At 39.8% G+C, this 24,813-nt stretch overlaps 2 protein-coding genes across 2 annotated transcripts in view; one reads left to right on the top strand and one right to left on the bottom strand.

The window, feature by feature from the left end:
- The window catches only part of TG (thyroglobulin), a 146,078-nt gene that overhangs the window by 84,065 nt on the left and 37,200 nt on the right, over positions 1–24,813 (top strand). The gene's annotated exons all lie outside the window — the stretch shown is intronic.
- SLA (Src like adaptor) lies at positions 270–23,733 on the bottom strand. The gene is made up of 8 exons (XM_058833018.1): positions 23,576–23,733; positions 18,283–18,376; positions 12,295–12,394; positions 8,750–8,836; positions 7,331–7,434; positions 5,743–5,874; positions 3,667–3,799; positions 270–2,753 (listed from the first exon to the last, which is right to left on the bottom strand). The coding sequence occupies exons 2-8, from the start codon at positions 18,341–18,343 to the stop codon at positions 2,534–2,536; spliced, it is 837 nt and encodes a 278-aa protein (XP_058689001.1). The 5' UTR covers positions 18,344–18,376; positions 23,576–23,733; the 3' UTR covers positions 270–2,533.

Here is a 24,813-nt window from a genome sequence, read left to right on the forward strand (position 1 = left end):
GCCTTTTCCACCCGGTACAAGGGAGGACATCAGGTCCCTCCTGGCCATGGTAGCAGATCAGACAGTAGTGGAAAGAGAAGGTTTATTGCTCTTCTACTGCAGTCAGGTGCAAGGCTCTCTAGCATGGACCCTAAATATCCCTGATCCTGGTAACCAGCTACTCTTTAGGTCCCCTTTCTTCCTTCTTTTCCCATCTCCTTTTCCCCTCCCTTTACCAGTCTCATTCCCTCTTAAGAAAATCAACCACCTCTCTTGGTTACTTTTTTTCATTATAGCTGTTTTGGAACATCCCTACCCAAATTTTGTACTTCTGATACCACATCATAGGTAATGTAGGATTTATATAAAATCCCCTGGGGGCTGTCATTTCTCCTTCAAGCTCATGTTTCCCAAAAGGTGTCCAATAAAGTCTTTCAGTTAATTGTAAAAGTAGCAAGACCTCCCAGAATTTTCCCATAACCATCGGTGAAATCCAGCCATCCCTATGGCACATTTAATTGGTTTTTGTCACTTTATCATGTCATTACTGTGAGGATGACAAAGTGTTGGCACAGGTCACCCAGGGAGGCTGTGGAGTCTCCATCCCTGGAGGTATCCCAAAGCCCTCTGGACGTGGTCCTGGGCAAATGGCTCAAGGTGGCCCTGGTGGAACAGGGAGGGGTTGGATCAGAGGATGCCTGGGGGTTCTTTGCACCCTGAACTGGTCTGTGATTGTTCAACTTGTCAATGTCGGAATATCTTATCCCCTTCCCACAGAGAGTGTCCAAGTGCTGCCAATCCTGTGGGCTCTGGGATTCTTTTGTCACCTTCCATCCAAAATACCTTCTGGCCAGCATTGAAAGGCTGGGTGCTGGTACTAGTTGCACACCACATTTTCCATTTTATAAAAGCAACACAAACTAACTACTGAATATTACTTTAATGAATAAATACAAGTCATGACTTAGAAATCTGAAATGCTCCCCATATACATTTCATGGATAAAATGCAGTCACCATAATGTATTGATTATCAGTAATAGTAATCAGATTATACAAATGCCTAGAGTTCCTGAGTGTGTTTTGCTTTTTGGAATTCAATGTTTACCAGCCAAATTACATTCATTCTTTAAGTACTGAAGTATGCTTAAACAGGCTGTGAAATATTTTGATCTCTGAATCTTTCTTGCTAGTGCAAATGACCTGATACAAGATCTAAATAACACATAATTTGTTCTAAGAGGTGTTCAGAGATTATATATATATATTTATATAACCTCTCAAATTCTCTATTTCTCCAAATTTTCATTATTCAAATCTGTGCAAAAAGGTACAGAAGAATATGGGATTGAAACTATCTCACCTTGAGAGCATAAGTTGCAGCATTTTACACATTCAGACAAGAGTGACCCTTGGATCACTCAAAGGAAAATGCTACTTGTCTTTTAGAACTTAAAAAAGGGTACATACCTGTAAAAACTAAATGAAATTTCAGAAAATCCTCTAATCCTTAAGTGGTTTGATGGAAAGTGTAATTACTTTTTGACATAACTCTAGTCAGACAAGAAATTAGGAAAAATCTCTAACATCCACAGTTATTGATTTTTTCCCTTAGTTTAATTATTTTAAAAGCTGCTGTTAATATAAATATTATACATAAATATGTGGCTGACTTCAGAAGTCAAAGTTAAAATATCTCCATGTACACTTAAAAGGTCACACCTTTGCAAGCCAACCTTTGTAGTTAGGCACAATATCATCACATCTTTTCAATTGAACTCTTTTTTCTCTGTTTATCTGCTTTACCATGAGTAGTTGAGTTATGTTTGGATATGCCTGAGCTCCCATCTCAGGTATAAGCAGAAACTGCTTTTCTCTGTGAATTAAGCCTGTTCTCTAATTTTGTGACTATTTTATGACACTGCAGGACATATCCAGCAAGTTAATTAAATGCCACTTGTAAAGTCAGTGATTTTAATTTTTTCTCCTCAAAGATAAGTATGGAGTCACTATAATCAGGTGTTTCTTTGATGCCAGATGTTGGATACTTTCCTGCAGTTATTGATGTCTTTCTGACCCATTCTCAATGGCAATGGATAAGTCTATCTTGAGAAGAAAAATGCTCCTTTTTTCAGTGTAGATAGGTTCTGTAAGGAAGGCTTTCAGCCTTGTGGAGAATACCAGAGTAAGACTTAATTTAAGTTCTTGAGCTGTAGTTAGTCCTTCCCTGTACAGCTCTGTACAATGCTGGACATTGCCCCTGCTGAGGGGTCACCTGCACCACTTGGCTTTTGACTTAGAGTCTGTCTCAGTTTCTCCAGCTTGTGAACCACTTCTGGTGCTCTGGGGACATTCCCAGCATATACCATGGCTGAAATATCCTTGGGAGGGTCTCTGGTTAACATTCAGAAGAAGAAATGCAGAAGCACTGCTGACACTTTGTCAGCAGCTTAGCTGATTGTATTTCCCAGCTGTTGAAGGACAGCAGGACCACAGCATGCTCTGGTTTCTCTTCTAACTCGTCAGTTTGTGGCTTTTTCCTGTTTGTCTTATATTTAGTCGTCATAGTATGTAGGTGGCAAGTGAAGAGCACTCTTACGTTTGCTCCCTGTGTATATGAGAGACTGGGATTTCTTCTTTCTGGCACTTGCAAAAGAAGAGTTGTCATCCTCAGTTAGGGAGAGGTAGGAAGCGATGCTTTCCCTCAGGCCATAGCTGAGGCAAGAGTCATCCATTGCTGCCAGGGTGCTTTTGGTATCTTCAGTCACCTCCAGCCTTTAAAATAACAAAGTTTTGTTACCATTTCAGCTACTTGAACTGAGCCTCTTGGGATAATATGAACAGTTTTTAAACCTAATAAAGTTATTTTTGTTGTATAAAAACATTTTTGCCTCATAAATCACTGAGCATTTCTGTCACTTAGCATTTCTCAAAAAAAGAGTACAACAGTAATATCTAAATGTTTTTTGGCACTTGAAAAGGAAGTATCATCTATATTATCTTCTTAATCTGTAGGAAAAATGACCTCAATACTGCACAAAATTTTCTTGCCTTCATAAGCACATGAATGTTTTGTGAAGGAAGAATATTGAAGGGAAATTTACCCTTCAAAAGTAAAAAGGTGCTTTTGTTTCTGAGGGTGGTTGTTTCCCCAGCTTCTGAAACCTGACCTACTTTCTCTTGTGGCAGTGGTGATATTAGAAATCTCATGAATTGGGCTGTGTGTTGAGAGAGCACAACAGGAAAGGTTTATTCTTGGACAATGCATCCATTGCACCTGTGCTGCTTCCTGGGTGTGTGAAAAAGGGGGAGCTCACCTGTGAGCCACTGCACATCCAGGGGGATGGACCAGCACTGGTGGGTGTCACTGGCCTTTGTGACCCTGCCCTTACTCCTGCCCCTTGCTGAAAGGACCCAGGAGACCCAAAGTAACTGAGCTCCCTGATAGCTGGATGGTGAAAAGGACTGAATGCTAGCTGCACTTTCCTTCAAAATTAAACCTAGATTATCAGTTAGTGAGCTGGGCATTTAGTTTTCATGGGCTAGCTTGATGTCAGATTGTCCAAGCTTTGAAACTGCTTTCAGGAGAAGGAAATAAATAGCTATGTCTTCTATGTTGCAAGCACAAGTATGTGCATGGCTGGGAAACACCCCTGTTGTTTCTGGCAGCCTGTGCTGTATGTGGTACCTGTGTATGTTTCTCCAGCTGAAATTTTTATTCCGCATCACCACAGGAGGAACTGGATTCGTCACAGTGTTGTTGTTAGTGCACTGGGTGAGACAAGGTGTTGTAAGGACACAGCAGAGACCATCAGCAACTTCTGAACAGGAAAATGAATACACAGTTAATCTTTGCTTACTGTTTTCTTTCCCTGGTGCATGCTCAAATAAACAGTTTTGGACTCAGCAATAGCAGTCAAAAATTGTGTGTTCTCTGCAAGGACCCAGTAACACTTGGCTTAATTTTTCCCTTTCCTCATACCTTTGCATTTTAATTTTTCATTGCGTATAATTCATAACGTACAAGTGAGGAACTGAGACACAATAATACAAAGTGACTTGCTCAGAGACTAGAAGGAATTTTGTGACAGAGCAGAAACTTAAACCAAATTTTTTGAGCCCTCAGTGAGTTCTGCTTTGCTCCCTACTGTCTCAGCCATGCAAACAGAGCATAAAAAAAGATCAGATTGGATTGTGTGCCTACCTATTCTTCTGTGAAACCTGACTGTGGAGTGAATTGAGGTTCAAATGTTAACTTCATCAATGTTTCTGTGCTCTACACTCTTCTTGCTCCACTAGGAGCATCACAGATAATCTTCTGCCCAAGTAGAGAACATCATGGCTAAATGCTAGTGTACTCAGACTCTGAGTCTTATTTCAGAATGAAATTCTGTATCTTCTCATGGTGAGGGAAGGAGTAGACCTAAATCTGTCTCCTCTTACACTTATAACTCAAGTTAAAATGTTAATTGTTACAAGTTTTGGGTTCTGCCCCAGCCCAGATTTTAGGCTTCAATTTTTTTCTTCTTTCTAAATGGGGAGAGATGTCAACTAGCTAATGTGTAAATACATATATATCTCCTGTCCAAATTCTTACTCTTCTCTTTATATCATTGGACTTGAAAGTTTCATTTGCTTGTTTTGAATGTGAATGACTTTTCTCCTCAGTTTGTCAGTGGCCATCACATGTTTTATTTCACCTGTGAAATACTTAGTTACGGTAACTTCACACTTTTAAAATCACAGAGTACCTATTGCTTGTTAAAGTACAGAACCTGTTGTTCTCTTCTAACTTTTAGGCAATTAGGTTTTTTGCAATTTCCTTCCTCATTTTCAAATGTTCTCACTATGGTGCATGGCAAGTGCAGCCACTTAATTGTGTCACTTGTCAAGTTACCTTTCTGACACAGGTTAAATTGCCATAAATCTGGAAAACTGTCATTGGAAAAGGTGTCATCCACTGGAGTGATATCAGTAACAGTGACAGCTGACTGCGGTTGAGCTAACAGCTTGAGCCTCTTGATATGAGTACTGCTGATAAATTCCTTTCATATACTTCTAAAGTGATAAGGAAGAAGTTTCCAACATTTCTGAAAATTTTCTACTACAGATAAGGTTGTGTGCTGTAGTGATTCTTTAAAGAAATGTGAATAGCCTGGTGTTTCATGCTCTGAAGCTATCTGCCTGCCTAAAAGGCAGATAAATGAATGGCAGAGATCTCCATGTTGGCAAACAGAGTCAGGCAGGAGCTGCAATCTGTCTCTGGAGCCCAGAACTATGTGTACATGGCTTCTGTACAGCTGAATGCTTTTGTAAGGTCACACTTTGACTTTAGTGGTGCTCTGAGAGGGGCTGGGCGTCCCTGGCCTGTGCTGACCACCAAACTGAATGTGGAAGTTCTCTATGGAACTGCTAGACCCTGGTGTTTGGCTCAAATAGTGTTATTGTGATGGCCATAAAATACCCTACACGATATCATACAAGACATTGATACAGACAGAACCTATCTGGCCTTATTTAGCTGAGTTCTTTTATTGATTTCAGTTACACTGTTAAGGGCAGCATATTTTTATTTAGGATGAAAAATAAGGTAAAATATATAAACCAAAACTTTTTCCATTGCCTGTTCTGCGCAGTATTTTCAAGTCTTGGACAAAAAGGCAAAACTTTTTGTTCTGGACATTTGATAGATAATTTTACTTTGATAGATAGTTTATCTATTATTTGATAGAAAAAAATATGTTTTTTCTGCACTTATTTTTACCTGAGTAGTGATTGACAAGGTCTTCGAGGCACTGGAAGGTTTGCCGTGGAGAGATGTAATACCAGTTATTCGGGAGGCGGAAGATCCTGTAATGTTTCACTTGCCTGTGCCTCACTGACAAGGAATATAACCCTGGAGACAGAGAAGGAATAATTACACCAAAGAAGGGCTGCAGTTCTGGTTGGGTATCTGTAGCAGAATAGAGTATTTCTAAGATCTGTAAGTGATGCCATTACTCAAAACATCTCAGAAATAGCTGAAAAAAACTGAGTGGCCATCTTATATAGTACTTATACCTTATATATATACACAAATATTATAAAGGATACAACATGACTCAACATTTTGGTTAAATTTAAATTTATGGTGTGTTTTTCCTTTATTATTGCTGGCATAGGATCTTTTGAAATGCTGTAAAAGAAATAGGCCTTTACAGAAGTTGTTTGCCTTCCACTGAATAGGGAGATCAGATTCACGGTCTGGTATTCTGATTTAGTCAGCTTCGAGTAATGTATTAGCTGAGACCTGATAATGCAGTCATGGCAGGAGATGGCCACTTGAAATTTTCTGTTTCTTTGTTAAGAACTGTCCTGCAGTATTTATTGGCAAGGACCGAATGCCAATCCTAAATTTCCTTGAATTTATTATAGATATTTAGAAAGTAATTGGCCTGTGGTATGCAAGAGGTCAGAATAGATGATGTATTATTCCCTTTTATCTGTAGTAACATGATGTTAGAATGTGTTCTGGTGCTTGAGAAAAGGAAGACAGCATGTTGACATGGGAAATTTGTTCAGCCTGGAGAAGACTGAGGGGAGACCTTATGGCTGTGTTCAGTTTCCTCACGAGGGGCAGCAGAGGAGCACGCACTGATCTCTTGTCTCTGGAGACCAGTGGCAGGACCCAAGGAAATGGCCTGAAGCTGTGTCAGGGAAGGTTTAGGCTGGATATCAGGAAAAGGTTCTTCACCCAGAGGGTGGCTGAGCACTGAGCAGACTCTCCAGGGCAGTGGTCACAGCACCAAGCCTGACAGAGTTCAAGAAATGTTTGGACAATGCTGTCAGGCATATGGTGAGATTCTTGGAGTGGTCCTGTGCAGGGCCAGGGTTTGGACTCAGTGATCCCTGGAGGTTTCTTTCAACCCAGGACATTCTATTATTCTGTTTCTATGTCCCCATTGAAGAAAATAAAAGTATAAAGTTGATACAGTATAATTCCCATGTAGCAAAATAAAGAAAATAAAATCAAATGCCAGTCATTTTTAAAAATAAGTAAAAGATCTCCCTCGTTTGTATAATAAGCACACTTATCCGCCACCCCCACTACTTGGTGTGCATTTTACAAGTTCTTGAATCAATCTTTTGTGGACCAAGGCAAAGCTGTGACTTTTCCTTCATTCAAAGTCCCACTGCCTCATAAGGTTTGCATGCAACCAAAGTAAATAATAGTGTTTAAACAACTGTGTCTTGTTTGTGCTGATGCCCGTGGAACTTTCCACGGCCATCAATAACCCTGTTTCCAGTAGGTGACTGGTAAAGGCTGGCACACTGCACTGAGATCAAGAGGGAAAAAGTCTTTATGGCCTCACCTTTCCTAGTTTCACTCTCTCTGATCATGAAGGAACCGACCTTGGTGTTGGGTAACTGCAGAAGTTCCTCTGCTTTTTCTCTTCCCAAGCCTTCAAATAACCAGCTGTGAAGCAGGAAAAAACAAATTCTGAAATTTGGACACCAGTGAAACAATGAGCAGCATGTGGCTGTGAAAGTGCTGCATTAGCCAGGAAAAGTGACTGTAAAAATAACACATTGGCTTTCTATAGTTATTCTCTCAACCACGTTCAGGCATATTTCCCCAGTTTGTGGAGAAATTTTTGTTGGTTTTGAGTTCCATTAACCTTTGTGAGGTTAAGAAAAGGTTTGGACTTATTAGGGAAAACAAAACTTTTTGAGCTGCTTTGATCTGTATTGCTGGGGACAGATTCATGTGGTATATTAATTACATCTGAGGCATTAGTTAAATCTCTCTTTTTCATTTAAACCACTTTTGTTAACCCCAAATTGTATCATAAATAAGCTCCAAATACATTATAATTATTTTGCTTCTTCTAGGGAACAGTCCAACCATTTAAGTTAATGGGCTTTGTGGATAAGGAAAATTGGAATTAGTCCTACAGATTTTCACCATAACTTGGTGCACTGCCATGTTTTGCCACAGCAAGTGTCTCACCATGCATCTGGGCTTGCTCAGCTGTTCTAGAGTTACTGGAATTCTGTTTTAAGGTTGTTCTCATGTATTTGATCCTGTCTGCTGTCATTGAAGTTTCAGACAGTAGCTTCCATTACCCTACATCTGTTCCCTGCCTTTAGGACAGCATCGCTGTTTCAGGAGGATGTAAAAACATGTTAAAATTAAAGCACTTGCATAGTTCACAGTGACATTCACAGTTCATATCCTTAAAATTAAACAGGTATTAAAACATTTGCCAGAAAATTTTTAAGTGTGTTGTTTAATGTTTTTTTGTTTTTCCTGAGTGGTGTCTATGGCAACAAGAAATGTCTGAAATTTCCTTAGTTCTTTCAGTGAGAAAGTTTACATTCTTGAATGGCTTATTAGCATTCCTATTTTTTCTTTTTGGCCTATTTTCCATGAGCAAACCTAGCTAAAATTTTACTCTATGTAAATATTAAAAATCCATTTTAAATAGACCCACATCATCAATTTCATTAAGTTAGAGATCAGTCCATGCAACAGATGTATAGTAAATATATGCAATTTGAGGTGGTTTTGGCTCTTTACAGCTTTTAAAAGAAGGATTTTCTCTTTCACTTAGTCTAAATTTATATGTGGATTTGAGGTTCTCAGTTTTCAAAAGATATATTTTAGACTGTCAATAAATAAAATTTCTGTCTGTCAAGTCACTATTGGCATTATTTGGACTGTGACTCTGAATAATCAGAGAAGAATATGTAAAAATGTGTTGAAAGGCTATGGAAATGCATTTACTTACCCGTGATAAACCTTTGCTACATATTTTCCTGGAATATAGTTTTCTCGGCCTGTTGTAAGGGAATGGACTCTCCACCAGCCTCCTTCACTGTGTGAAAGCAAGAGAAGGGATATTTTCAGATGTGTTTTCAGAGCTTCTCATCATTTGGAAGTTAGTGAAGATACACAGATTAGCCTGCAACCTTCTGTGTGTGCTCCTGAAACTATGTATTCAGAAAGGAACCTCGTTTGGTTTCATTTAGAGTAGTTCCATTTCTAAACCTACTTGAGAATTAAATTTGGACACAGAAATAAGCTGAATTTGTTCCATTTAAATTATGTGAGTAATAAAATATTTTTCTGTAGTTGAAAGAGGAAGGATAAATTCTCAGTGGTTAAACCATGCTGTGCTCTGCCTTCCCACAGCTAGGCTTGTACTGGTGTCCAAGATATTCAGTTTACAGCTGAGTGTGTTGTGTCTGGACAGCCCTGTAACACCAGGGCAGAGGTTCCTGGGAAATGGAGCCTGTCTGCTTGGGAACAGGCTGTCAGTCCAACAGAACCTGGTTTGTGGTTTGCTCTTTTCCTTGTCTTCCATGAGCTGCAGACCAGACTCAAATAAAATAGACCTTATAACTGAAGCTGCAGGCATATATATTTTCCCCAATATATCTTAAGTTATTGCTGTGATGCCTGGATTGTGGCTTTGACTCTTGAATCCCTTCAGAAATACAGGGTACCAAGAATTTTCACAGGGATGCTGCAGAGCTTTATTTGTACTACAAGGATGCTGATGACTGATGGGTTCTCTGCACCTTCACTTTAGCAGCTTGAATCCAAATAATTGTGTCTTGTGTTTGAATGCTGTTTTTGTGGATGCTCATATAAATGCTCCCAAAACAATGTCTAGGCTGCAGATCAGAGTCTCAGTATGTCAGAACAGCTGTGTTGAAATCACTTAGGTTAAATGTCATGAGTTATAGCTGCTGGGACCATGGTCCAGAATGTCTGTGCTGAGGGAAGAAGGGAGATATCTACTGCTGGAAATTTCAGGGCCCCAAAAAGTTTTAGGTTTGGTTTTCTAGATGAAATGCATTTATCTATAAGAATTTTAGGTTATTTTGGTCCTTTCCCCCCCCCTCCCCCCCCCCTCAGAACTCTCCTAGACAGAACCAAGAATTGCAATAAGAAAAAAACAAAAACAAAACTGAGAGATTCGTCATTTGTCTCCCTCCAAACTTTAATATTACTAACACTGAAAAATCCCTATGATGTATAAAAATCCCAAAGCAGTACATCTCTCCTGGGGCATGAGCTACAGAAATTATGTAGATTGGGGTGAATCTTGGAGGACATTTGGTTGACTACTGCCAGCCAAATGTGGTTCATCTGGTAATGAAGGGTGCCTGCCCAGTGTGGAGAGTGAGGAACTGTGCCAGTGGTGCTTATATAGTTCTGCCAACCCAGAGTAGTCACAAATATCTGTGAGGAGTTGCATTTCCTATGGAGGTTCCATATGTCCTGCTCCTGGCAGGGTTGGTGGGCCTGATTGCCACTACACATCACTGCTTTGGCAGAAGGCTGAAAAGCTGCAGTTGTAAAATCAGTACATGCTGACTCCTCTGTGGTGACTCCTCATCACTTGTGCTCTGTCATGCAATGCTACTCTTCCTTTTTACTATATTTTACTTCTTTGAATGATTTTGGAAAAAGAATTACAGCTTATGAGCAGAAAAGGCTGCAGGCAAACAATTCCTACTGACATTGGCGCATACCCAGACAGGGGAGGACAGGTCCTTCATCAGGACACTATGGTTTGCACAGAGCCTTGGACTGTCTTGTCTTCTGTGAACAAGCTCATGATTCAAAATAAGAAGAGGAAAATTCCCATCAAGGCTTGCCTTGGATCTGATTTATCCATCAAGAGAAGCCCTTGATGACTGCACAACAGACAAACATGTCAAAAACTTCTGCTGCCAAAGCCTATTCTTTTAGAAGTTGCTCCTGCAGTAGATTGTACTTTGGAGCACACACGTAATTCCCATTGATATGGGCATAGGCATTACACACATGTAATTCCCATTGATATGGGCATAGGCATTACACACATGTAATTCCCATTGATATGGGCATAGGCATTACACACACGTAATTCCCATTGATATGGGCATAGGCATTACACACATGTAATTCCCATTGATATGGGCATAGGCATTACACACATGTAATTCCCATTGATATGGGCATAGGCATTACACACATGTAACTCCCATTGATATGAGGGCCTGTAGCTGATGGAATCTCAGAGTGAGGCTTTGAGCTGGAATTTCCAAGCTAAAGCAGTTGTAGCATGTCATGTATGTTCTGCAAACTGCAGCAGGGTTTATACTGCTAGAAGCTAGCAGAGAGGAATCCCCCTGGTTTAGAGGAGCTCTCCATCAGCAGAAAATTTATCTGGTGGTATTTTCTGAGTCTGGGGATCCTTAGTTCCAGGGAGGCAGAAAAAACATTGTCAGCAGAACATAAGTGCAGTCATTCTGGGTCAGACCAAAGGTCCACAAAGGCCTGTGTCTTGTGACTGACAAAGGCCACTGCAGGTCATGGTGGCCTGGAGAAGAGTCTGGGAATTCATCAGTCATCTGTGATGCTTCTCTTGAGTACTCTCCCCCAGCCATTTGACTATCTGGTGGAGAATTTTTTAAAATTATTTCAGAAGTCCTCCAAGGATTCCTCTGCTATTAATGAATCTGGTCTCCCATTGAATCCATCTGCTCGACCAGCTGCAAAAATGAAATATTTTACTTCATTTAGAGCAATGCAAATAGTGGCTGTGGGGCCAAGTAACTTCTAGGAGATGTGCTGGTACAAGCTGTGCCTAGAAGAACATCAGGACTTTCCATTTTTCTGGATGTGTGCTCTTTCTTGTGTCTGGCAATACTGCACTATGGTTAAGGTCAGTCTGAACTAGTGCTCTTTAGCCTGCTTACTTCTGGGGCTCCTGAACTGGCTGAGAAATCTCTTTTTTTCCTCACTAAGAAAATGCAGAATTGATTAAAAAATAGAAAAAAATAAATACCCCCCCCAACTTTTTATTTATTTTTTTTTTATGTTTGCCTTAAATGGGGATGAAATTCTAAGACTTAATAATAATGGAGCTGTTAGATTACAAAGGGTGAGAGAGAAAAAGACAGACACACTTGACATGAAGAAATTCAGAATTATTTTTCTATGTGGTTCAAACTATTTTGGCTCTTACTCTGTTTTCCATTACATTTGGGGAACACTTTCTCATAATCATTTTTCAAAACAGAGTTGTTCTGAATCTTATTTTAGAATAGAGTCTGGATCCATCTTGAGAAACCTAAGAGAAATCTGTGGATCAAAGGACAATCTTTAATCCCAAATCCTTAAACTACATGGAAATTTACACTCTGGCTAAGCATCCTTCCTTGAAAATTCTGAACTCAGTTCATTTTGCTGAACTGCATCCAGTTTGGGCCAGGTACATAAAACAGTTTTGCTTCAGTTGTAATAAAGCCTAATTTAAAAATAGATTGATCAACTTACTCTGATAGCACACGTAGTTTTTCTCCTACGTGAAATATAGGTTGGCTTATGTCTGCTGAAGGATAGTCATAGAGAACAGCAAGGAAGTCACTCTCCTGACCTGTTAAAGGAGAAAGAAAAGGTCACTTAAAACAAAGGTAGGGCTCTGAGACAAAAATGTATTTTTCTTTAAGTATGATAGATTTTATGTAGTAGGCCAAATGGGGAAGAAAAAAAAATCTCTGAAATGTCACTTAATAAACATAAGGAGCTAAGGAAGAAGCTATAGATTTATAAGACTGTGAAGATACTAGAAATTAAAAAAGTCATATGGTTAATTGTAAGAAGCTAAATTTAGGCCACTTTTTCTAGCAATTGCCATGTTTAAAGGACATATTCAGTTTGAAACTAAAATAATTAGTAATTATATATAGTATTAGGAAATAACCCAGTTTGGTTAATGCCACTGTCTCTAAATGCCTTCAGCTACATTTTGTAGCATTTTATTTAAGAGGAAGATGCATGTTGAATTGTTTCATAATTTTACAGCACTGATAATTGTATGACATTAGTTTAGATCAAGGTCAATGAGAGCATGGCCATTATTGCCCATTTCCATCACTTTCTAAAAGAGCTTGTGGTCAGCCTCTGCTCTTTGTCTCACCATTGCACAGAGACTGTACAAGAGCTTCAAACAGGCACAGGGATGTTTAAGTTGAAACCATTTCACAACAGCAATTTGCAGAGTCAGAGCTGGGGTCAGAAAAGAGATGAGAAGACCTTTTACATCAGCTGGGATGAATCTGGGACTTGCACCCTGTGTAGGGCATGCTGAGTCTCCTGGGTTTCTGAAGGATGGAGCACTTTACACAAGACTGGGACTATCAAACATGAAATGCTTCTCATCCTGCTGGAATCTGTGGTGCCCAGTAAATGCTGACAGCTGGGAGATTCAGAAATGTGTCATGCTGGGTGTTTTGAGCTCTTTGTCATAAGTTTTGGTAAAAGGGATCGTGCCATACACTGCCTGCATTTCTCCTGGAAGCATTCCTCCCCTCTGCACATCTCAGTACCCTCCACGATCTCACAGGAGACAGAGCTTCCCTCTGCCTCCACCAGGATCAGCACCCTGATCCTTAGGAACACCATCTAGCACTACATTTGCAGAGGTTGTTTGATCTCCACACTGCACACACTCTGTGCAGCCCAACATGTCCAAAAATGGGTGTGAATTCAGGGTAGGAAATAAAGAAATTAGATAGAGATACAGAAACACTTCTGTATCTTTTCTCATTTAGTATAGATTTGTGCCAGCTTCTCTTTAAGGAAGACAGCTTTTGAGGGAAACCTAGGTGCAGCACCCTGAATGAATGTTCTGTGTTTTTAGCTATGTGTCTCGGGGCCTTAGAAACAACTCACAGAGATAATGGTAAAAGGATGAAGAAAACATGAAGAAAAGAAACACAACAGGTTGCCCACAGAAGCTGTGGTTGCCCCATCCCTGGAAGTGTTCAAGGCCAGGTTAGATGGGTCTGAGAAACTTGATCTAATGGATGGCATCCCTGCCCATGGCAGTGAGAATGGTATTAGATGATCTTTAAGATCCCTTCCAACCTAAATCATTCTATAATTATTTTGAGAGTGTTTTTAGAATTGGTATTACCATGATTTTCTTAGTTGATTAGTGTCACTGAATTAAACAGAACTAGTCCAGTACAGCCAACCACTGTGATTAGTCTAAAATAACTTATGACACACTTAGTTCAACCCCAGTGAAGAAATTCTGTGCTAAACCTTTGATGGTTTCCTTGTTCTCTGTGGAAAATCTAGTGGCACCTTCCTGTCTTTGAAGCTACTTAGTACCTGAGGCTAGTAACACCTAAGCATTGGCACTGAGTCTTTTTTGAGAAAACAAAAGCTTTACCTAGAACTACTAGAAAAAATACAGCCCAGAGGTGCATTTTAAAAATAGCAAAGTGGGGATAAAATGCCATCACTTAATTTCTTGTTGCAGGTTATAAAACATCATGTAATGCTACATTGAATATAATTATTTTTAGCTTAAGGACAATGATTTTAGCGATACCTTTTAAAAAAATTAGGGTGTTTATTTTTAAATATTCTGCTTCTATAGTGAAAGAGTGAAAAACAAGTGTTTTTCTGCTCTCCTTCCTTGTGCATTGGTCATTTGCATTCCGTTATGCACGGTGGAGTAGGTGACTTTTTGTCTACTCTAGCAAGACCTGTGTTACCTTGCTTACACTTTCATATTTATATTAATTTTTGTTTCAATTCTGCACGTTAATTTGTAGTTATGTAAAGGAAGGAATAGATCAGAGGGTTATCTTCCACATCCATGCAAATGTTACCTCTTAAACTACATTCTGTTATATTAAAGTGTAAGGAGAGGAATGAACCCCCTCTTTCTTCATTGTATTTTGATTGGTATTTAAGTCAAACCTGGGTTTTTTGGTCATGCAAAATACCCCACCACACTGTACAACTTTTCACAGAACCATACCAGCTCCTTACAAACACAAAAGCCTGGAAACAGGAACTAAACAAATTATGCACTTTCTCCACACGTAAATTGCACAGTGATCTAATAGGTTTGATCTGTCGAGGTCTTTCAAAATGTAAAAGAAAAAAGATTTGCCTGAGTTTATCTAACACAAACTCTCCTCCACAGTGCAAGTGTAGGTCACATCTGAAATGGAACAACTCAAAAGTTAGAGTGGAAAGATCGAAGCACAACCATTTCCACTGCATCAGGTGTTAATTCTGGGTGGTTTTTAGGAGTAGGAAATGAATGTGAAATGCGTGCTAATTTTAGATGCCTTCACACCCGCATGTCTTGCAGAGTGTGAAACTGAATACTGTATACTTCAACTTATTCATTGGGAAATGGACTATGAAGCATTATTAGAGTGGGAAGAGCATAGGCAGAGCATCCAGATCCAGCTCATTGCCCTCAAAAATCTGCTGTGCTGTGCACTGGCATGGTCCATGTCTGGAGTGGGAATGAACTGTTTGGAGTTCAGCTCCATGCATCATCCAGCTTTACTGGCCAGCAGAATATTGATTTATGGCATGGGATGCACCAGAGAGGGTGAAGGAGGGCACTCATGTGTGTCTGGGAAACTGTGCAGCACCACAAGGTGTGGCTGCAGAGTCACACTTTGGTACCCAAGATAGATCTAAACCAGCCAGCTTGGGAACTGAGACTTGTGCAGGTGCAGCCCAAAAGGATTAATCCTTTATTCATGGTCCCAAAAGAGGACACAGAGGGGCTCACAACCCTCGGTGACCCCTTGCTGCTTTGCTTACTCTGTTGTCAGTCCCTGCACTGTGCCAGGAATGCCTGTACAGTGTGCAGGCAGATGGGGTGCAGTTATCTTTGGGGTCCAAATACCTCCTTGGGAAATGCAGCTCATGCACTGTTCCCTTTCTCAGGGCCAAGACTGGCACACTGCTGGTGAGGAAAGCACAAGGTTTTGTTTTCAGTGCAAATTTCAGGCAGCACAAGGGGCTCACAGGGGCCTGATGAACACAGCAGATCAAGGCTGCAGACTGTAGTTATCTATTTTCTTTCCCCTTTTTGTTGGAAACTCTTTCCTTTCATTCTTGTCCTTCTGTTTCAGTCCTTCATTTTATTCAGTCTCACTGAAATGAGCCAGTGTCAAACCTACTTCTCCTAATAACTATTTCAGCTACTGAAAGTCCATGGATTGGATCCTCCACCTCAGTTAAATCAAGTCTGTTACTGGCCTGCTGGAAATCTTCTGTGTTTTGTGATGTGATTTGGAGTTTGATCTGCTCAGAAGGCAAACAGATACAAACTCACTGGATGAACCCAAACACACACTTTAGTACCAGGTTAATTTTTAGAAGTCTTTTTTTCATTGGATTTGGATGACAGCACTGATGTTTGTAACTTTCATTAGCAACATCTAAGCCATTATGAAAGATGCTGGTCTGACCCAGACTAAGGGATAGATGGATCCAATGAGCTATTCAGGCTGATAAATCCTAGAATCATACAATAGTTTGAGTTGGAAGGGACCTTTAGAGGTCATCTAGTCCAACCCTCTGAAATGAGTGGGGACATCTTAAACTGGATTGAGTTTCTCAGAGCCCCGGCCACGCTGACCTTGAAAGTTCCTAGAGATGGGGAATCTACCACCTCTCTGGGCAACCTGTTTTAGTGTTGCACCACACCCATTATAAAAAAAAATCTCCCTTATATCTAGTCTAACTCTACCCTATCTTAGCTTAAAACCATTATCCTTTGTTGTATCACAACAAGCCCTACTAAAAACTCCATCCCCATCTTTCTTGCAAGCCCTCTTTAAGTACTGAGAACTGCAAAAAGGTCTCCCTGGAGCCTTCTCTTCTCCAGGCTGAATAAGCCCAGCTCTCTCAACCTTTTCTCATAGGAGAGGTGTTCCATCACTGATGGTTTTTGTGACAACCCCCCTGCCTTTGGATGATTAAACATGGTTATCTAGTGCAATTTCAGCTGTGAGAGTGTCTGAAATATCCCTACAGCCTTGGCAGGTGCCACTGCAACTACAGGAGATTTTTCTCTCCCCAGGTGGTAGCAGGAGGTCAGGTAGGACTAACAACACCTCCTTCTAGATGTGCTAGGTGTGTAGGAAAGTTCAGGAAGATTGAGTCCTGAATTCCTAAATAGATATTTTCTCCTTGTAACCGCTGTGGTATTGCAGAGATATCTTTTAGAGGTGTATTCTATTTCCATCACAGAAAGGGTTGCAGTTGTTTTTAGCCCTGCTAAATCCTGACATTTAGCATGTGTAGGACCAGTACAAACTTGCTCACAGCCATGGCCTGCTCATCAGCAATGTCCTGCTTTGAGTGAGTGCATGACTCTGTTTTGGTGTTTATATGTGGTATTTGTGTTAGCAGTTGTTGGGAATATCAGCATGAAGCACTCTTCTTCACAAAACAAAACAAAACAAAAAAAAATTTAGCAATATGCTGAGTAGTTTTTGGTCTCTGCTATGTTAGGACCTAGGGCTGCAAGGCTGCCCATCTCAGTGAGCTCCTAGCCATACTAAGAGCAGGGCTGGGTTTCCTTGCAGCAAAAGTGAAACCAAGCTGATTCCCTATCTTTATAATAATTAGTGGCCCAACTGGAAAATCTTTCATAGAAAAACTCCAAAATTAAAAACAAAACTACTAAAGAAACCCCACCCCAAACCCAAAGGAAAAAACGCAAAAATGCTTTCTCCTCTTCACCTTTGGGGAGTGATTTATTGCAGCTCTTGCACAGCTGCCTGTATTAGTGACCATGAGGGCTGAGGCTCTATTGGCTCTCCACCCACCCACTCACAGTTTGCAGTAGCTTATCACCAAATCCCTCTTTCTTTCCCCCTCAAATGCATGACCTCTACCAGCCTACACAGGAGGCAGGGAGGGATTTGCAACCTGATTTATTCACGTGTGGATTCAGAGGGCAGATGTGTTGTATTCTTCTTTGACAGCTTGCCCTGTGAAACTTGTATTCCTCTACAGCCTTAATGGATAAATCTGGTGGCAGGTTGGCTGTGTGCTACTTTTATTGCAATTATCTGGCAGTAGATGGACATGAGGTTCAATGCAATACATCGTTAAAACTTTTAACCTTAAATGAAGGAACTCCAAATTTCAAGAATAAATTTGTATAAAATATCACATGCAATTATGTCAAAACACAGCTTTCCCGGTTTCTGAAGCAGTGTTTCAATGCTTTCTGATTTGGAAGGAACGTCTTTCAAGGAGCACCAGCAAATAATATGTTTAACATTTGGGGTTTTTAATTAAAGTGCTTCTTGGAAAACGAGCTAAAACGTAGCTAAATATAAGCACAGTCTGGTGGATGCCCTCCTTCTCCTACAGCAGCCATGAACTTGCCTGCTCTTGTCAGGTGGGTGAAGGAAGACACATGGCTGAGTCTATCATATATCGTCAACATCTTTTTCTCTTGAAAGGAACGAAATGAGTGCTCACCCGTTTGGCTCGGCATGTTTGTTTCCTCAGATGCTCTTGGAGTTTTCACAGCATTTCCCATTGTGCTTGCTAATTCTGTCCAAGTTCTTCGGAACTAAATCAAAGCAGACATTGAAATTTAACATCACAGTAGCACCTGCTGTGCCAACAGATGAGAAATGACCTAGTTTGGGCGTCTCCAAACGTACAGTTTTACTTTTGACAACTCTGGTGTCAAATTCATGCAAGAGTTTTACATACTTGCTAAACTCTCACCACTTTTGTGCTTTTATCAGGGGAATAGCAGAAAACCACAGCTAGGGAAGTTGCTCAGAAGAACATGATGTAGTAAAAGTTTCCATTACCAGTACCTCAGCACAATAGGAAGTAACAGCAGAGCTGTGCCAATATGGGCATTTCATATACAAAATGATTTTTCAGCATTTGGGGTTCTGAGGCTACAAAGGATCTAATTAGACTGATCTCCCTGCTTTTCAGTGCTGTGTGTATGTTATGTTGGTTTACTACTGAATGCAAAGAACACAGCTTGGTAGGTTTGGGCTTTTTTCTGATGCCATTGTGCCCTGAGAAAATGTGAGCAATTTTTTTTTAAGAAACACCTTGCAAAAAAAATGATTGATCTCAAATCAGTCCTCCTGCATAAAGCCACCAGTGCAAATTCTTCAGATACCTCTCTTAAAAAGTTTTGGTGGATGTACAAGAAGCAACATCAGACAATTGTGGAACTAAATAGTGTGAGAGGAACAGTTCCTTCTCATAGCTTTGCTGCAGCCATCCTAATTCTCTCTGGCAGAGGACAGAGAGATAAATATTTTGAATGTGGAAGGTGTATCATGCTATGGTATATTCTCAGAGGCAGAAGACAAAAAGCTGTATCTATTTTAAAACTGTACATTAATGCAAAATAACACCACCAGCTGATGGGTAATTTTTTTTTTTAAATATATTTTGTCTGTTGCCCTGTGAAAATGATAACAAGAACTCTAGCAGCGTTGTATGAGTATTCTGCATCTTGTGACCTTTTCTAGCTTAAATATTTCAAAGATTACTAATTTTGGTGTGCTGCTCTTCACTTACACAGGCTAGAGCCTGATGAGGGTCAGGTGGAGGGATGTCCAACTTGAAAAACAGAACTGCTAACATCAGCAAGACTTTACTGCTAATTGTCTTTTGGAATAAGTTTGGCAGAATTTCAGTATGTTGATTAATACCATACATTTTTAACGGCTTACAGACAGTTTAGGAAGACATCCTACAGAAAAAAATGCCATCCAAAGGAAGGAAAATTCGTCCCTTATCAAATGCAAGGAGCTATGTGCTAGAACAGATGGTAGTGCACAGTTTGACTCCACCTCATCTGCTTTCCAAGCTTCTTAGTGTTGTTTCCAAAGGCTCTTTGCTAGAATTCTCTATTTCACTGGCCAAATGACACATTACCCCTTCACTTTATGCACTCAGAACTGGCTTGTGGCACATCTGGAGGGTGCAGCTGTGCCAATGTCTTCCTGACAAGCATCTGAAACCGACTTTCACAAGAACAAAAATGTGTTGCCTGATAGGAGAAGTCTAGAAGCTGCATTAAACAGCACCCTTAAATTTAAATAAGCTACTTGGGTATTCACATTTTTAAAAAAAGGTCTCTTGATATGAAAACAAACAAAAAATCTTTCTCCATGTAAATGCACCTAAATTTCTAAACCTGAAACCAGAATTCACTTTGTCAGGCAATGTCTGCTTTCAAGATCATAATTTTCTGATCTAATTATGAGTATTTTTCTGCAAGACCCAGTTTTAATTTGTTGAACAATTTCCTTACTTTTATCCCATAAAGAACAAGAGGTAAACCCATAGGAGTAGTCATACTGCAGCCAGTATTTTGGCTACAGATATTATAGATGTTCATGGCTCATCTTCAAATTAGCCAGAAAAATTTCCTGGGCACGGCAATAGAGAGCTCAACAGGGCTGAAAATGTCAGCCAGGAGAGTGAGATAAATACTTGGACTGATAACCTCTGCTGAGCTCTGTGCTCTGGTGGATACATTTTTGCAGTAATTTAAAAGGGAAGCTCAGATCTTCCTCAGTGTATAGAATCTAAGCTGCAGGTTCCAAAAATGTTGTGCAATTCCAGATAGAAGGCAAGAATGACAGCATAAACATCTTAAGTCCATCTATAATTTTGACACATGCAATTGATATTTAGATGAGAATTGTTTGAATTTTGCGTACCAAAAATCTGGAAAAAAATAAAATTAAGAGTCCTACCTCTAAGTACCACTTTATGTGGGGTTTTGTTATTTGAGGGCTGGAAAAGCAAGTCATCCTTCAAGTGCAACGGTGGCCTTTTTTCTACTCCTAATTTCTGGTGTGCCTTGGTCTCTTTGGAAAGTGATATGTAGTATTTGTGCATGGTGGAAAGACTTCTGAAAATTTTACTGCAGGCTTTCAATCTTTCTAAAAGCACAGAACATTACACCAAGGCACTTATATTTTTCTAGATGGTGTTTAAGGATCTAAACTCTAAATGCTGCTTTAGAAATACATGAAGTGTATGAAATGCTGCTTATACAACATTTGCAGTTAAACCACAGTCAAGTCCAGAGGGATGAAACACTGGAAAAAAGGCAAGCTCCTACTTTGTATTTTTGCAGAGCACAGCCTGGTTCCCTTCTGCCATACCAGGCACCATTATTGTCAAAGGACCACTGAAGTCACCAGGGCATAATGTGCAGCTCCTTGTGGAAGAATCTGACTTGTGGAAAGTGCAAGCATTATAAAGTACCTTCAGTGCAGCGAAAAGCGGTGACGTCTTGGGCTTTGCCGTCATTAGCGTTTCTCATTGCATTTTCCGTGCTCTTTCACTACTGTTGGTAGCATAAATTCATGAAAGGGACAGAGAGTTCAAGATGCTCTCCAGATTCATAACAGAAGTGCTCAGTAAAAATAAAAAAATTAAAAGCTCTGCCCCTTGCTGTTAATTCACTTAATCAAAGTGGCAAAAAGGAAAATAAGACATCAGACTACGTTTTGCTACTAAAGCCACTTGTCCTTATGCACATGGGCAGAGTAAAGGTTCCTATAGTCCAGTCAAAGGTGGTGGAGTGAATATTCTGAGGTATGACACCTTCAGATGTTGAAAATGGGACATGGAAATTTTGTTTGAAATAGGGCAGGCAAAAATTGTTTCTACGTGTTTGCTGGCAATGGCATATCACTGTTTCTAGAGTAAGAATGTACAAATTAGTCATATTTCTAATACAATGGTGTGCTTTAATCTTGAGTGATGGAACATGATGGCTTAAGTAACTTGTGCTTGTGTTATTGTCAGCACAATACAAATCCATTCCATCGCTGCATGATAAATTCTTGTGTGGTTTTCTGAAATTTTGAGACACTCTGCAAAATTAGACTTACTGGAAGCTTTAAAGATCTCATGAATGAATTATTTTCATTGATATCAATAGAATAACAATAACAGTTTTATAGATTATAATCTTCTGAAATAGCAAATTTGCTCAGGACAGTGCATCTCACTTGACCTTACTGAATCATAGAATAATTTGGGTTGGAAGGCACATTTAAAGGCCACCTAGTCCAACCCTCCCTCCATAAGCGAGGACATTTGCAATTAAATCAGGCTGCTCAGAGCCCTGTCCAATTTGGCTTTGAATGCTTACAAGGAAGAGGCATTTAACACCTCTCTGAGCAACCTGTGTCTCACCCCCCTCATTGTAAAAACTTTGCTCCCTATATCTGAACTTGATGACAGAGTTCAGGATTCAAGTAGAAGTGCCATCTTTCTATCACAGAAGCAGATAATTATGCCAGATCCAAAGAAAACAATTCACCTAGGATAATGTAGGAAGAAGTAAAGAGAAGTGATAGACTCTAAACTCACTGTGTCTTATCTACCCCAAACCCTGTGTGGAGTGCAGCTGCTGCTCAGCTCTGAGGAGCTGCCGGGAGCCAAAATCTACCTGCAGCTCTCCTGCTCACCAGCCACCTCCCCAGGCTTGCATGAAAATTTGGTTTTAACTCTTAAGATCACATTTTCGGTGTTCCAAGCATTGGTCCTTCCTCCTCTCCCCTCTCCACTTGTGCACATAGTGTCCAAGGAGAGGTGGTAATGTGGCTGTTTGCACACACAGCTAGTAGTGTTTAGGGATCTTTGCTGCCAAAAGGAACATGAGGAAACATCCACAGTCCCAGACCTGCTTTGTGTCCTATTTATCAGAACTCTCAGTAGATATGAATTCTTCACCTGTCAAGACTGGAATCCCAGTGACCTATTCTGTGTGACCCCAAAACCTGTGGTAAAATTTCCCCCTTCTGTTCCTGTATGCAGCACATACATAAAGCAATAACTTCCTCTCGCAGAATTTGTTCTCTGAGAAAACGTGCTTCTGCAGCAGTTAAATAGCATGGAACATGAGAGAAATTCTGCTACTTCGTGAGAACTTTTTCAAAGTCATATTTAACATGATTGAGAATTAGATAATATAAATAAATTAAAGTATTAAGAGGAATAAAAATGCAATATAAGCACATGAATAAAGCCCTCCTGCAAGGAATACTGTAGATTAATAAAATTAGAACATTTATCATTCCTGAGATGCTATACCCTATTTTATTTTTGTTTCCTGATATTCACATCTATATTGCAAATGTTTTATAATTTAATTCTCAATAAAGTTAACAGGTAATGTCTGAATATCATTTAGCTTGAAAATGAAAGCACTGGCATCCTGTTTTTTTTTCATGTGGGGAAAGAAAAAGCAAAATTACTTAGATTTCAGAAACTGTAAATTTTTTGTGTGAATTTTCCTTAATTTGTCATTAATCAAAATGAACATCCTTTCAGCTTTGAGGCAGTTTGTGCACCTTTGCACTTAGAAGAATAACATAATACTCTCATCAAAGTAATTCATAGACACATGCAAACATGAAACAGCACAGAAATATCACACTATGCACACTTCTAACACTTAGATTAAAAAGCCCACTAATCATTTTTTGGCTCTAGTGAAGTGCAGTTTGCTTCAGCATAAGATCCTAAGCATCTATCTTACTCTTAGGTTTCAGCAGAAATACTCCTTGCCCTATCCATCTTTAGTACCACTCCTTATAAAAGGGATCAAGGCAGGCTCTTCTTTTTCTGCCTTTGGTGGTACTTGAAATCCACGGTCTGAATACTGCCATTGTTAATGAAACAGAACACCCTTGTACATAAATAAAATTGAAACATTTGGTCTCGTACGCAGATAATGTAAAATATATCACAGTAGAGTGGTTACCTTTAAATGCTAGGCATGGCATTCCAGGTTGCAGTATTTCTGAAAAAAGCCGTAGTCATAGTACTGCTCTCATGCTGCCAGCAAGGTTTAGCTGATCAAGTCGAGGAGCAGCCGGTCGAATGAGTGTGTTGTGAAGTTCACGCTGTCATGTAGAGCAGCATTTGCCAAACAGGCCACATACTTCCTCTCTGAGAAATAAGGAAGGCTCAAAGTGTTTGCAACAGATGAGGTTCCTGTTGCAAGTCACTACTGAAGGCACATTTTATCTATGGGCTGAGAAAAACAGGGAGGTTTTCAATGTATTGCATCAGGGCTGGTTTCAGCAGATATAAAAAAAGAGAGGAATAACACAATTTACATTACTTACACAAAAAGGGTTTATTTTTTTTCTTCTTCTTCTGAATTTATTTATCCAGTAATGCTCATTCCTCAACTGTTTTCTTTTATGCAGTCTTGCTATTTTTTTCCTGACAGACAGGAAGAGGCACAAAACATTTTTTTCTCTCTTATTGAGTCTGAATAGGAATGCTTTGCTTTATGGTTCACTCTGTACCCCAAAGTACCTCTGTCAGCAAATGAAGCTTAAGATCAGCAATGAAGAAATATGGACTGAAAGTCAGTCTGTGAAGCCCATTTTCATATTAGTTGTAAAAAGTGCAGAAGCCTCAGGACCTTCCTCATCTCAGTATCTGAGATGGAGAAACCAAGATAGTGGCCTGTTAAATAACCTGAATAAAGGCCCTGAAGAATATTATACTGTGGATATGAATATAGAAGTCAAAGGGATTTGTTAAGGTTTGCCCTTTGCATTTATAATCAAGATGGGATCTGAAAAACTCATATCCCTAACATAGAATAGGAAAATATAAAAAACCCTTGACAAACCCAAAGAAAAAATAACCCGAGCCCAAGCAGATTTCCTGCTTCACACCAGAGTAGCTGCAAGTAGGTGCTTATGTGGGAGCTGTTGTGTAACTGTTATTGAAACCAGGAAACAGTGATCAAATCTCCAAAGCTGTGCCAAAAATTGGTAATTTGGTAATTTCAGGAGAATATTCTTTCTCTTTGATGGGCTGTACCAGCAATCCTCAGTTTAAAGGGACAGAAAAGCACTAGGGAAATTGATAAGCTAATCAGTCTGTAGCACAGCTCCATGGTTACCCTGGCCAGTTATATTTTGATTGTTTAGGACCTTCTTGCTTTCTTCAAATCCAAGGATGTGGCATGCATGTCCATTA

Source organism: Poecile atricapillus, chromosome 2, assembly GCF_030490865.1.
Source record: "Poecile atricapillus isolate bPoeAtr1 chromosome 2, bPoeAtr1.hap1, whole genome shotgun sequence".
In the NCBI taxonomy this organism is placed as follows: Eukaryota; Metazoa; Chordata; class Aves; order Passeriformes; family Paridae; genus Poecile; species Poecile atricapillus.